Raw genomic sequence first — 15131 nt, 5'->3', positions numbered from 1 at the left:
AGGAGCTTTAATTCCCACCTCCGACAGAACTTCCAAAACGTTCCGGGAGAGGAAGGGGACATTGAGCCGGAGTGGGCCATGTTCCGTGCTTCCACTGTTGAGGCGGCCGATCAGAGCTGTGGCCGCAGGGTAGTTGCGTGACAGCAACCCCAAACCCGCTGATGAGCACCGGTGGTTAGGGATGCTGTCAAGCTGAAGAGTCCTATAGGGTCTTTTTGACCTGTGGGACTCCAAAGGCAGCTGATAGGTACCGGCAGTCCAAGCGGAATGCAGCTTGGGTGGTCGCTGAGGCAAAAACCCGGGTGTGGGAGGAGTTCGGTGAGACCATGAAGCAAGTCTTCCGTATGGCTTCGAAGAGACTCTGGTCCATTATCCAGTGCCTCAAGAAGGGAAAGCAGTGCGCTACCAACACTATTTATAGTGGGGACGGTGTGCTGCTGACCTCTACTCAGGACGTTGTGGATCAGTGGACAGAATACTTTGAAGACGTCCTCAGTCCCACCAGCATGTCTTCCAGTGAGGAAGCAGAGTCCGGGGGCTTTCAGTTTGGCTCTCCAATCTCTGGTGCTGAGGTCACTGAGGTGGCCAAAAAGCTCCTCGGTGGCAAGGCTCTGGGAGTGGATGAGATCCACCCAGAATTCCTTAAGGCTCTGGATGTTGTAAATTAGTAAGTAAATTTTATTTATATAGCACTTATCACGGACATAGAATCACAAAGTGCTTCACATACTGTAGATCAAAACTAAATAAAACAAAGTCATAAAATCACAATGATCTCAAAACAGAATCAGATTAACATCAGAAAAAATAAAGTCATAACATTATTAAATTTCATAAACAGATGAAAGATTAAAAATTTCAGTTAAAAATAAGAAAATGAAAGGTTTAGGTAAAAACAGCTTTAAATAAAATGGTCTTTAGCTGTTTTTTAAATGTGTCCAGACTGTCAATGCTACGTAAGGATAAAGGAAGATCATTCCAAAGTCGGGGTGCAACAGTCTGGAAGGAGCGATCACCTCAACATTTATATCTGGTCTTTGGAACTTCTAGAAGGTTCTGGTGTGTGGACCTGAGGGCTCGGGTTGGAGCATAAGGCTTTAACAGTTCAGTAATATAGAGAGGAGCTTGACCATGTAGAGCCCTGAAAGTTATAATCAGGATTCTAAAATAAACTCTAAAGTTAACGGGTAACCAGTGCAGAGACATTAGAATAGGAGTGATGTGTGCTCTTCTGTTTGCTCCAGTTAGGAGCCTCGCTGCAGAGTTCTGGACCAAATGAAGACAGCTAGGGCTGTGTTGGCTGATGTGGCTCTGCAATATCGCGTAGACATCGGGGGCAGTTCCACTGCACTGGCAGACCGGGGTGGTGGTTCCCTTATTTAAACAGGGGGACCGCAGGGTGTGTTCCAACTACAGGGATCACACTCCTGAACCTCCCTGGTAAGGTCTATTCAGGGGTTCTGGACAGGAGGGTCCGTCGGATTGTTGAACCTCAGATTCAGGAGGAGCAATTTGATTTTCATCCTGGCCATGGAATATTGGACCAGCTCTACACCCTTAGGGGGATCCTGGAGGGTGCGTGGGAGTTTGCCCAATCAATCTACATGTGTTTTGTTGATTTGGAGAAGGCATTCAACCGCGTCTCTTGGAGGGCCTTGTGGGTGGTTCGTCGGGAGAATGGGGTACCAGGCCCTTTGATAAGAGCTGTTATGTCCCTGTATGACCGGTGTCAGAGCTTGGTCTGCATTGCCGGCAGTAAGTCAGGCTCGTTCCCAGTGAGAATTGGATTCCGCCAAGGCTGCCCTTTGTCACAGATTCTGTTCATAACCTTTATGGACAGGATTTCTAGGTGTAGCCAAGGTGTGGAGGGAATCCGTTTTGTTGGGGTGAGGATCAGGTCTCTGCTTTTTGCAGATGATGTGGTCCTGTTGGCTTCATCAGACCATGATCTTCAGCTTTCGCTGGAGCGGTTCAAGCCGAGTGTGAAGCAGCTGGGATGAGAATCAGCTCCTCTAAATCTGAGACCATGGTCTTGATTTGGAAAAGAGTAGAATGCCTTCTCCGGTTCAGGGATGAGGTCCTGCCCCAAGCGGAGGAGTTTAAGTGTCTCGGGGTCTTGTTCACGAGTGAGGGAAAACTGGAGCGTGAGATTGATAAGCGGATTGAAACTGCATCTCCAGTGATGCGGGTGTTGTACCGGTCTGTTATGGTGAAGAGAGAGCTGAGCCAGAAGGCGATGCTCTCAATTTACTGGTCGATCTACGTTCCTACCCTCACCTGTGGTCATGAGCTTTGGGTAGTGACCAAAAGAACGAGATTGCGGGATACAAGCGGCCAAAATGAGTTTTCTCCGCAGGGTGACTGGGCTCTGCCTTAGAGACTGGGTGAGAGGGAGGGGCTCGGAGTATATACGCTGCTCCTCCACATCGAGAGGAGCCAGTTGAGGTGGCTCGGGCCTCCCTGGTAAGGTTTTCCGTACACGTCCAACTGGGAGGAGACCTAAAGGATGACTAGTTGTAGAGACTATGTCTCTCACCTGGCCAGGGAATGCCTTGAGGTTCTTCCGGAAGAGCTGGCTCAATTAGCTGGGGAGAGGGAAGTCTGAGCCCCTCAACTTAGTCTGCTGCCCCGTGACCCAACTTCGGATAAGCGGAAGTAAATGGATGGATGGATGAATGGATGGATGGATGGATGGATGGGCCCGTCAGAGTCGCTGGGCCAGACTTGTGGCTAACTCATGGTGATTGGTTGTTACTCAGGAAGACATTGCAAAACACCCCTACATTTCCTGTGAATGGATTACATTACGACCTACCTTTGACAGAATTAAACTTTTTAAGTCAATAATGATCACAGAAGGCTTTTGGTGCTAATCAGTGACATCACTCAATGCTTTAACAGTTGCAAAATGCTGACGTCTGGGCAATGTCCTGAAGTGGCTGATTTTGTATGGAGAAACAACGGCTGAGTGGACCAAGCCATTGAATCTCCTGGTCTCTTTTCTCCCTCCCAGAAATTTCCCAGACCTCCCAGAATAGAATCACAGGTATTGGCTTTAGAACATGTAAAGCCAAAGGAGGAGACGTTTAGGGTTTGGTTGTTTCTGAGGACTTTGAAGCAGTTGACAGGTACTCGGTGGCAAAACCATTTCTTCTGAGACCAAATGTCAGTGTGAATCGATGCTAGGAAACCCAACGTGAATGGCTTTCGGGTGTCTTCTAGGAAGTTTGCAAATGCAAATACAGGCATGGGAATCCCTGGCTACACTTTGTCTTGATGTTAACTGGAAAAATTGCTGAACAGATTAAGAAACACTTTGAAGATATTTTATTCCAGCTACTTTGGCAGAGATAGACTAAAGCAGTGCACCAGGAGAAGACCTGATTTCCCCCGAGATAATGAAAATTTTATTAAGTTGGCTAAACCTTTAATATATCATGGAGGACCGGGACTAAGCTTGTGGAGTGGAACATTGAGATATTGGCTCATGTTGCTGAGTGAGTGAGTGAGTGAGTGAGTGAGTGAGTGAGTGAGTGAGTGAGTGAGTGAGTGAGTGAGTGAGAATACACTAACTAAAGTGAAAATGTCACAAGCAATTTCTAGATACCATGATACACTGTACTTGATAAACATTTACAACTACTTGATCCACCCGTTTACTCCTGTGTTGGTTCAAACAATTCCACTTGATTCTGATGAGTTTTCAGCTCTCATAGCACCAGTTTAATTAAGAACTGGCCAAAGTTTCAATCTACCTCTGCCCTGTGCATAGCTCCTTGGAAAAAAACGCTCTGAACCGTTACCGGTAGCTGAGAACCGAGTCACGTGCCAAATGAATGTCTGGCTGTCTGACTGCCCCTGTATGCATTGGTTTTCACCATGCCTTGAGAGAAGAACATGCACCCCTAACTTGCAAAGACCTTGTTGTTACTTTGCCACTAAATACCTTTTCAGTGCCAACAAAGAAACATAACAATTGCATGTCGCAAATTAAAGTTATGTGTTCTCATTTTGTCTTCTTCCCTGTAGTTCATTGGTCTACCATTTGTTTCATTTGCCAGTCTTCAACAAGATAGAATCAGTCACTGTTTGATTGTGTCCAAATTAGTAGGTACCAGAATGCTTACTGTTGTTCTTCTCTGAGCATTCTGGAAACTCATCCTTTTTTGTCCCAGAATCCACAAAACCACACTGAGTTTGGATTATCCAGACCTTCACTAAGATCCATGAACATGCACTTAACTCAAAGGGAAGGTCTCATGTAAGAAACACCAGAGATGCCAAAAAGCAATTTCTCTGACACACTATTTGGTCTCATCATTCCAAATGACTCTAGATGGACATGTTCATTTACATTTCTATCAGGTTTTGAAATGCTACAGAGCAACAGACCTTATAAGAACATTAGACATTTCCTGTGGACACAGACTTTGTATAAAACACCTGAATTAAACCCAAATCCATCAGTTTCCCTGGATGTATGTTGTATATTTAAACTTGTGAGTCATGACTGCAGAACCGATACACAGCAAATGTCCTGCACAAGCAGCTCACTCATGTGGTTTAACTCTAAAGAACAAATATTTTCCAGAAGTGAGGCACTTAGAGGGGTCAAGGTCACCCTGCTGTTAGCTAGAAAAGCCCAGTGAAGTTCTTTTGAATGTATTCCCCTTTAAAGTCGTGTTCCATGTGCAAACTGCCATGCATGCCATTGCTAAATATTGCTTTTCCGTTTCAAAAATCAAACAATTATGAATAAAATCTTGTTACATTTGTTGTCCTGGTGCTTCGCTTTTCTTTGGCTTACTCTTCATGATGTGACTGTTCCCGAGTAGTCATTTTCCCCTCCCGCCATCTCTCCCCCTGTCAGCATGGTGAAGCCCATTGTAGACAGTATCCATGTCTATGAACACATATCGATGATGCTTTGTTGCTCAGCTGTGATTCTCCTCCTCTACTAACCACACATATTTTTCTCTGCAGCCATGGAGGGAAGATGGACTCTTGCAATGCTTAATGTTTTCTCTGTGTTTGTGGCAGAAATCCGTGGTTTGCCAAGTCACGTGTGCCTCCTTAAACAGGAGAGAGTACAGGAGAAGCTGCACATTATACACTACTATACAAGAAATAAATTGCATGTGTTATTTTCAGAGTGGGTGGAGAAATTTGTGCAGTATACATTAAATTTGGTAACATTTTGTTCTCAATCTGTGACGTCGAAAGTGCAAGTCTGTTTAAATTGTGTCTTGTCTCAGAATCACGACTTAGTGATGGAATTTGCACTAAAAGGGTACACAGGTGGTTGAAGAAGTTGTGAAATTCTTTGTTTTCTTATGAATGTACATGTTTATGGATCAATTTGAGTGAAATATCTTCTACAAACCGGAAGGACATCAAATTCAAGGTGCATATTGTTAAATATTATCTGGATTTAAATTTTTCTAAAGTGTTCGGAGTGTTCTAAAGTGTTTAGCACTGTTTATCCAGGCGGTCCACAAAATCATGGTAGAATTAAAGTGGTCCCATCCTATAAACTTTTTAAAACAGGTGCTGGAATTCAGAGTTCAGCTATTTTGGTGACTCACATTGATCCCCTGGCAATGTGTTGCACCTCTTGCTTAAGCACGGCTAGAGTCATTTTGAACCTGTGTGGGTTTTCATGCGCTCACAACATTCGGCCTGGAGTTACCTGTTTTCCCTCTGTCTTCCCTTCATTCAGAAAGCCTCGAGGTGGGACAGGTGCTCATTTGGGGTCTGAGAGGATTGATGCTCTGAGATACCAGCGAAATAGAAAGACCAAGAAGCTAACGATGAACAACAATAACTCCAAGTCCAGAAGGAAAACGGGTACGTAAACTCTATTGTTGTCACTTTTATGCAATGTCACAATTAACTCCTATTTTACACTGGAAGCATCAGCGGCGCGGAGCATCAGAGGAACGTCACTGCTTCATAATGAATCAGTGACGTTCCGCTGTGACGTTCTATGGGGGTGAGTCAAACCAGCTGTGATACAGACATTTTCATGCGCGTCCCAGAAGCAGCTCACCATGCCGCTCCGCTACAGATCAGATGGGGTTCTATTTTAATGATTAAAATGGGACACGTCAATTTCCGCAGTTCACATACGGCTAGACAGGATCGTAGCTTGCGACAGAGAAGGCTGTTGATGACTTAGCGTCCAGGAGAGAACAGAGCATGTCTTGGCTAGTAGAAGCTAACCCTTTTCATTAGCATCTTCACAACACAGAAGAACTCACTGAAACAAATTTCCTTTACAGTCAGCTGTTTTTTTTCTCCTTTCAAAAAAATTCAAGAGGGATGTGGTTACTGCTTACAATCTGTGAGCCCGTGAGCTTGCAGAGTCCACACCAAATTATTGCTGCAGCACTGGCATTTGTAATTCCACATCAGCAGGAAATCCAGAATTGTTTAAAAAAAACTTTTTGTTCATAAAAATTGCCCTGCAGTACCCACATTTGACCACAGGCTGTTATTTTTCATTCTTACATTATGCACCTTTAAGTAAGAATCAGTCCCCTGTGACTGGTCGAGTCATCAATGGTAAAATTAATCACATCTGGAGGGAGTCTCAGAAGCAGGACGTAACCATAATGCGGAGTCCTGGTGCTTGTCCTGTGGCGGAGCCAACTGGACAAAGCTTGCAACTGCAACACCAGGGGCGTAGCAAGCTTTTTTAAAGTGTGGGTGTTGAGATTTCTATGAGTCCAGTTTTTATTCCACCACAAGGTGTGCATCAGCACCAAAGAGCAGACATGAAAAAGATCAGAGGTGAAAAAGGTGATAAGTATCAAACCAATTTAAAGGGGTCCAGGGGCATGGCCCCCCAGAAGAAAATTGTGGACATTTTATATTGAAAAGCATCAGTCTGGTGCATTCAGAGAAAAAAGTAGAGTTACAGGCTGGTGAGAATGTATGATAAAGTCTCTACACATGTTCACAGCATTATAATAATATATTTGATTGATTATTTATCCTGCCCTGTCTTAATTCATTTTGAGCACCGACTACAGCAAAATCCTCTGATGCATCCATGCTGCTCAGTACCAGAACTGTACTGATGTCACAAGTTACTAAAATAACCAATCAGCTGGCAGAGCTGCTACTGAATGTGTGATCGTGCAAAACTTGCAAAACTATGTGACTCAATTTAAGGAACAGAGTAGAGTCTAGCTGCTGTTGTTTATTTGTTGTTGTTGTTTATAGAAACTAAATCTATCTGCAGGGCTTTAGGCCCAGGGCAGAGTTTTATACCTCAGACTGACCCGCTTTAGATCCAGACCTGTTAACAATAATATCATGTGTTCTTTACACCAGCCAGAATATTCAGTAAGGTTCACAGACATCCAAACCTTAGAAATGAAATAAAATCAACATTAAAATGAAAAATGATTAATATTCTTTTTCATTAAAAGATCAGTTTTCTGTGAACACTTTTTATATTTGACATTGTCCAGCTTAAGCAGACATCTGCTTATATCAGAGCTGAGCTGTGGGAGAAAGTATTCAGGCTTATTTAATCTTATTTTCCATCATCTTTGGGTTTAGTGCATTCACTTGATATTAATTACAAATTATAAAAAACAGGTCGCTAGTGTGGGCAAAGAAAGTGTTTCTAAGAGCTAAAGCTTGTTGGCAGCAGCTCACCTGTTCCTTCCACACTGACAGGAGAAATCCTCTCATCAGCAGCCGGTGGTCTACAGAGTAATATGACTGAACCTCTCATTGTGATGAACCACATGCAAGATGTTAAGCTGTTAGGAATAAGAGTAAAAGCTGCATTCTACAGGGTATCCGCGGGCCCTTAAAAAGTCTTAAAAAGTCTTAAATTTGCTTTTCCAAATTTAAGGCCTTAAAAATCCTTAAAAATGACAAATAATCCTTAAGTACAGTTTCCAAAGGTCTTAAATTACCAAAGACCCAATAAACAAAATTATTTTATTTCTGTAAAATTTTCGTGAATTTCTAGTTAGTGTTCAGCATTTTTTGTGTATGATGTTGGCGTAAGTGGAACCGTACACATTCAGTTGGTTGTGAAAGGGGGCTATTTTTAAATGAGCACATTAGCTGGTTAAGCTAGTGGGAGCTTGCGCCAAGGGGAAATGCAAGTTTAATGGTAACTGGATGGCTAATCCCACATTGCAACATGGTTAGGACCGGTTCCAGGCAATAGCAGGAAATTATAGCATAAATTTAATTTAAAAAAATTCTTTAATTTGGTCAAAGTGGCCTCAAAAAAGGTCTTAAAAAGTCTTAAATTTGGCTCCCTTAAATCTGCGGAAAGTTGAAACCGGATTAACTGAGCTCTTTTCTTTTGACAAAGCTAGAATTCCCTTTTGGGATACTCCTATCATAAAGCAATCTCACCCGCTCTATTCTTGGCACTTTCAATTCATTCCAGAATGAGCCATTTCAGGGCTCTGTCACTTTAAAGGTGCATTATGTAAAAATTAAGGTAAAATCACATCCTGTGGTAGAATTTGGTTACTGCAACCACTTTAAGCAACTCTGGAGCTTTTTGACTGCCGTCATAAAATTACTATTTTTAGTGTTAACTCACAGGAGACATGGCAACCCCACACTCACTGATGGTAAACAGTCGTTACGTCACTTCTTCCTTTGTTTTGAAAGGAGAAAAACTGACAATCCAGCAGCCAGCTGAATATGAAACATGTTTCTGTAGAACCTACTTTCCAAAATGACTGAAACGTTAGACTCTTTTGGGATTTTCTCACTGTAAAATTCTCACTATATTCTTACATACTTCACCTTTAATGGACATAAGCTTTTACTGGCCACACCCACCCATAATGTGATTAGCTGCTATGAAGGTCTCAGAGTAGAACTGCTGCTGTTCCTCCACGTCCAGAGCAGAAGCCTCCCCAAGTTTCCACAGGTGAGAGGGGGTTCAGAACTAAGTTCCCATGTGACATCACATTAAGGGTGGTTTTCAAACAGCTTATAGAAGCAAATAATTCCTGAAACCAAACTGACAGAAAACAGATGGGATGTGAGTGTTAACAGAGGCAGTAGAGACCCACATGGCTGCAAAGCATTTAAATTTGTGTTTTTATAATATTTCCCCTTTCTTGTACTTTGAAAGTACATTGAAGTACTTGAACAAATAGTGTATATATAGCGCTTACTTGTACTTAATCCCCAGTTTCACATGAGTTTAAAACTTAATATGACCAAGATATTTTGCATGCAGACAAGGACAACAAAGTTGTAGGAGGGAAGGGCCTGCTTTTCTTTGAGTTTGGCAACAACTATCCTTTAGTTGTGTATCCAGTCTGTTTTAATGTCTCTTTCTTCAAACTGAGGTTGTTTAAAGAGTTATCTACAACAGGTAAGATCTTTTCTATTCTTTTTTATCACCTGGATGAGTTTTGACCTTCCAGTGGACTCTGAGTATATTTTTTTATATCTAAAGGTAAAGCAACAGGATAAGTTACCCCACATAGCCCGAGGCCATGGTTGTGTGTTTGGGAAGGGCCCAGAGCTCCCCAGGAGGGGGTGCAGCTTTAAACGCAGAACAGAGTCTAAACTCTCATATGTGAGCCACTGGCCCGGTGTAAAGACTAGTGAGTAAAACCCCGTCTGTCCTACTTCAGGTGTCTCCACCTCTCAGACCCAGCAGGCCTACACCTCTCAGGTACTCCAGCCCGAAGAAGCGCTCTACCTCCGCAAGAAGAGAAAACGACCCATTCTCCACGATCCCTATACTCGCTTTTCTGCTTTGCTGTACCGCCGTCCCCCTGAGGAGGACCAGAGGGCCATTTTAGCTAGCGTGGACAACATGGACCTAGATCATGCCACCTTTCTTTAAAAGCATTTGGAGACAAAACCAAGCCAGTGATTGAGTCCCATTTCCATTCCACATTAGTTCAGCTACAGTACAGTTGGAAAAAACCTGAAGATTGCTCCATTTAAATATTACCAGACACACAATATTACTATAGCGAAATCCCATCTAATGTGTTCTAAAGCTTCACCCCTTGTTGAGTTCAGTTTGCATTAGGATGCTGTTTTTATTTAACAACACTGTTGATCTTGTGATACAAACTAAATATATATATATATATATATATATATATATATGATTTATGAGATTTATTCATTTGCTTTTCTGGTAAGTTAAAAATTGGAATTATAATCGTCTTATTTTCATCTCTGTCAGGCTAAAACATTTTATCTCATGAGTCATCATTTGGATCTTTTACACGAGTCATGTCTTGTGACACGGTTACGTCCTCAAAAGGAGATGCACGGTCTGACAGCGATGTTTCATTACTGGTAATGGAAATGGTGAATGGGATGGGCCTCCCAAAGCGAAGTAGTGGTTCTACAACAGGTTCTGCCGTAATCTGGCTGATGTGGACAACTGGTGCTTTTAAGGATGACTAAAGACATAACCGTGTTCTCCACATGTTAATAAATCGGTTTGTTTTCCCCTTTTATACGTTTTTAAATACCAAACTTTTTCCTGTGAAAAGTGACTTTTCCAAAATTTTTCCTCCAGTGCAAAACCTTAAATTTACATGAACGGAGCGGACAGCTGTTTCCCCTAAGCCACCTTATTATTACTATTATTTTATTTATTTTTCTTTTGCTTTTCAAATAAAAATCTTCAGTCCAAGTACAGGAACCTCCAGCAGAGACACGTCTTGTCTATATGGGTGTTCTTACTTCCTACCTCAGAGAGCACAGGACACGAGACCACACAACCACCTCAGCCTGCTGAACAGCTTTCTTTCACTTACATTTAAAAATTCTCTCATTTTTTAAATGTTCATTGTTTGCTAAAGAAATGTATGTAACTTGCAGAATGAAGCTCTGTTGCAAGAAGAAAACATTTTCATTTATTTTTTTTACTGAAAATGCAGCAGTGAGTTTGGCGTTTGATTGCACACAAAAGTTGGGATTCAGCTGCAAAATATTGTAGTTTTTGTTTGTTGCCATTTCAGTTCTCTTGAGCTTAAAGGTGCAGTCGACGTTTCTGGAAAAGCAGTTCAAGCAAGCTGCATTTTGAAAATAAATTATAATAATTCCAACACATTTTTCAGGCTCCCCTCTAGAGTCACGGAATTGATGGTTGCAGAAAACACCGGCTTGCGACACACATGCGCTAGAATTACCCTTCAGGTCAAAGCGTCCAGAACCAACTCTGGACCGAACATCCTCCCACTCCCTTTGGATGAGTTTTTCAAGGACTGTACGTCTCAGAGGTGATTCAGTTATTCCATTTTTGATGAAGCATTTAAATTACTGGTTGCCATTTTAAACAATATGGCAAAACACGCTGTACAAAAACATGTCAGACCGCACCTTTAATGTTTCCCTCATTTGCACTGGAGCAAAATCTTGGTTTACTTCCATGATTTTTTTTATCTCCTTTTCTTCGATTTGGGTTGTGTTGAAAGACAACCTATAAAATCTGATACACATTTCTATTTTGTGCCATAGTATGTTATATTTATTTACTCAAACCCTGGAAGAGCAACGTGTGTGTGTGTGTGTGTGTGTGTGTGTGTGTGTGTGTGTGTGTGTGTGTGTGTGTGTGTGTGTGTGTGTGTGTGTGTGCGTTGTATTTTTTTAGGGTTGTTTTTATGATGGAATTTCTCAAATTCAGTCATTTTAAATATATCAGCAACAAGGAATGGTTTGGCTCAGATGTTCACTTTGGGTATGTTGACTCGTTTTACATTTCTGACTTCATGAGTAACGAAGGTGCCATAACTGAGCTGAATTATGCACTGCACCAACAGCTGCTGCATTCTTCAATCAGCACAGAAATCCATGTTTTCCTGTTTCAGTTTAACTCAAGGTGCTCAGTTCCCTCACAAAGCATATTCACTGCAAAGATGGTAACTCTGGTGTTAGCACTTATGGGGTTTGGCATGTGTGTGTGTGTGTGTGTGTGTGTGTGTGTGTGTGTTTATTTCTGATTTTAATGGTGGTTTCAGCCTGCCACACCAGCATGGCATTTGGAAACCACGTTTGACTGATAGAAATGTGTCTGCTGGCCAATGTTTCCAAAATGCCCGCTGACTGAAGGAGCAGTTTTCAAGTTTCAAATCTGATTTAAATCTTAGACAAAAATGCATGTTTTATTCATATCAATTCAACAAAGCTGTGGTCAAAAATGTCCCTTTTCTTCATAAACATGAGCAGAAATAAAACCACAATATCTGAGACACATCTGATCTATGATCTATGATCAGATGTGTCTCAGGCTATGCGCTGAAACAAAATGTATAGTAAAACTAACTAAACCCGCAATATTGTCACAGCTTCTTAAGCTAACTTCATAACTTGTGTGAAAACGAATCAAGAGGATCTCATTAGTGATAAATCTACCATGAAACCACAGACACTAATGAAGGACTGGATCCAAAGGAACGGCGTCAGCACGTTTCGCCGTCCCACCAGCAATGGTGTCAAATAGAGAAAGTCAGAGGTGCTAATTAAACTATGATTTGATGCCGACTGATCCTTCCAGTAAACAAAACCGTACAGCAGAATGAGACAGTTAGCATTGTTTTTTTTTTCTCATTTACCTGAACGCCTAGAATTCTGTATTATACTTTTATCTGTATATTAGTTTTCTTCTGCACTTTACTTAATTTTGATTCAAATCAGACTTAACCTGACTAAAAGATTGTGGTGAGATTCAGCAGGCAGGTAAACAAGCTGTTTATGGACACCTGAATGGAAGGACAGCAGGAAATACACAAGATCCAAACTAAAGCTGAGTCTGGTGACGCAATAGTTGCATCCTGTAGGATGGACAGAACACCTGATATTGTATCAAGACTGTTCAGCTTTAAATGTACAAATTTACTTGCAGAAGAAAGAAAAAATCTTTGACGCTGTAAATAATATCTCAAATGAGCATTGTGATATAATTATAAATATAATTTGTAGAGATAAATCTGAGAGAACGTAGCTAATCTGAAGAACATAGAAGTGGTTTTACCTTCGTTAACACGCTCTAACATGATGTGACCCGTCTCTAGAATGTACCTGAGTAATAACTAAATGCTAGACATTAGTCTACAGCAGCATTTCATGTCATATCAGTTTCAGATGAGAATATCAACGATATATAGATATAAAATATTTATTTATATAACATATCTATTTATTTATAAACGCACGCACAGAGGACTGTACTTACTTTCAAGACTGTATCAGTAAATATTACATTATTTTTAGATTACTTTCTTACGTGCTACTATAGTACTGCAGAATTTGTTCTCAAACTATATAAATAGTTGAGTTTTTTAACTATGTATAAATGGCAGAGGTGCACCTACCTGTTCTTCACTGTGTATGTTTGTGACCTGCATTATATGACTAATCATAATGATACATTATTGTTTATATATATGCACGTATGTATGCATGCACACGTGCATATATACATACGGTTATGTACCATTGTCCTAACACCCTGCTTGTTTGTTTTGATTCTTTTGCGTACTTACAGCTGTGGTGTTTGAAATGACTGGAATGAACAAACTGCTGTTATTATGCTTGTGCTGTTACGTTCATGTTAGTTCAGTACCAGATGCAGTGCTTCTAGATGCAGACATAAGGAGAATTATCCAGATATCCATCATTTTAGTTGCAAATTACAGCTCAACGTGAATCTGTTTTGGCCTTTTGCTCGGAGGTCGAGGTGAGCATTGCAGCAGCCGCTAAATGTTACTCCAAGCACTTGATTCAATGCTGAAAATTGCCAAAAAAAAAAAGTCTATCAAACACACAAAACATAGAAAAGATGATTTACATTTTGACAACTGGTGCTATTTAAACAGAACATCTGTGGTGCTTTTAGTTTCTTGCTTCAGGCAAAATGTAGCTACAAAATCTTGTACTGTACCGTAGGTCACTGTTGGGTCAGTCAGTAGACCGGATGTGCTAAACTGAGTCTGGATTATTTTCATTTTCATTTGTCTGCTGCTTTTTCAGGGAACTCATCAATCATTGACATCAACATTTAGCGGAGAAGATTCTAAACTGAAGAACACTGAAAGGATATTTATTATAATATAGATAGTTTTTGGGCAGTGTGTCAAGTTAAACCATGTTGATGGTTGCTAATAGTATTTACAGATTGTTGATGGGTTCATAACAACTTTTGATATTAGGCATTTAAATTCTTCATAGTTTTTCTTACAAGTCAAAGAAACAAGAGTTTCTTTGTGAACATGGTTTATAGTAGACTTTGAAAGTTCCAATGTCTCTCCTGAAACTGAACTACTTTTGAGCCACTGATGGGTGCAGCCCAGAGAAAGCATCAAACGTGGTACGATCTGATCAAATCTATATTTTTACGGGTTAGTTTCTTCTTTCAGGTTTACTTTTCATCAAGCTATTGTTTTCTTGTTTGTTTGTAGGGAATGCAATACAAGTAGAAGAGGAACAAACTAAATCTGTCTCGACTGTTCTGTCTTCCTGAGATGTATCGAAAACAAAATGTCTGTTGTTGTTTTTGACATAGACAACTCTGTACCTCAAAAACATCTTCATAGAAGTCTAAAGTTCACATGTTTCAAACCTTTCAGTTGTAAATGTTCTATGACTGAGAAGTGCTCATGATGCTTTTATATTTGTTTTTGCACAATTGCACAACACTAACAAGAATGTATGGCTATTGTAAACCACTCTTCCCTGAAAATTGAAGGCAACTAAATTTGTCAGTGAACTATCTTGGTATGCTTGCTGTAGTTGTACTGAATGGTGTATATTACAGTCATTTTTATTTATTAAAATATTTACATTTTTTAAGACTGTGTGTGTTATTAAACTATGAACTTAATACAGTCACAGGTAGTCACTGCGTTGTTAGGTGACATGGTGTACCACACTCAACAAGGACCAGAGGAAGTGAAGGAGAAAGTTGTCTTAGAAAGGAAATTATAGACAAGCATGTTAAAGAGAAAGGCTTTAAGACCATCTCCAAGCAGCTAGATGTTCCTGTGACTACAGCTGCATGTTATTCAGACATGTAAGATCCATGGGACTGTAGCCAACCTCCCTGGACGTGGCCGCAGGAGGAAAACTGATGACAAATCTAAGAGACGGCTAATCCAAATGGTGAC

The 15131-nt window shown here is 40.9% G+C and overlaps 1 protein-coding gene across 4 annotated transcripts in view; it reads left to right on the top strand.

Annotated features, from left to right (window-relative positions):
* LOC107386332 (protein turtle homolog B) overlaps nucleotides 1-14817 on the top strand; it is a 132410-nt gene extending 117593 nt beyond the window's left edge. For 3 of the 4 annotated variants that reach the window (XM_054730484.2, XM_015960643.3, XM_015960642.3), the window contains exons 19-20: nucleotides 5720-5847; nucleotides 9636-14817. In XM_054730484.2, coding sequence (XP_054586459.1) covers nucleotides 5720-5847; nucleotides 9636-9850 — 343 coding nt within the window. In that variant the 3' untranslated portion in view covers nucleotides 9851-14817. Of the gene's footprint in view, nucleotides 1-5719; nucleotides 5849-9635 lie in introns of those variants that run through there. The other variant, XM_015960644.3, reaches the window with a different exon arrangement.
* The last annotated feature ends 314 nt before the right edge of the window (nucleotides 14818-15131 follow it).

The sequence above is a fragment of the Nothobranchius furzeri genome, chromosome 10 (genome assembly GCF_043380555.1).
Source record: "Nothobranchius furzeri strain GRZ-AD chromosome 10, NfurGRZ-RIMD1, whole genome shotgun sequence".
Lineage (NCBI taxonomy): Eukaryota > Metazoa > Chordata > Actinopteri > Cyprinodontiformes > Nothobranchiidae > Nothobranchius > Nothobranchius furzeri.
This window is presented reverse-complemented; position numbering and strand designations above follow the sequence as displayed.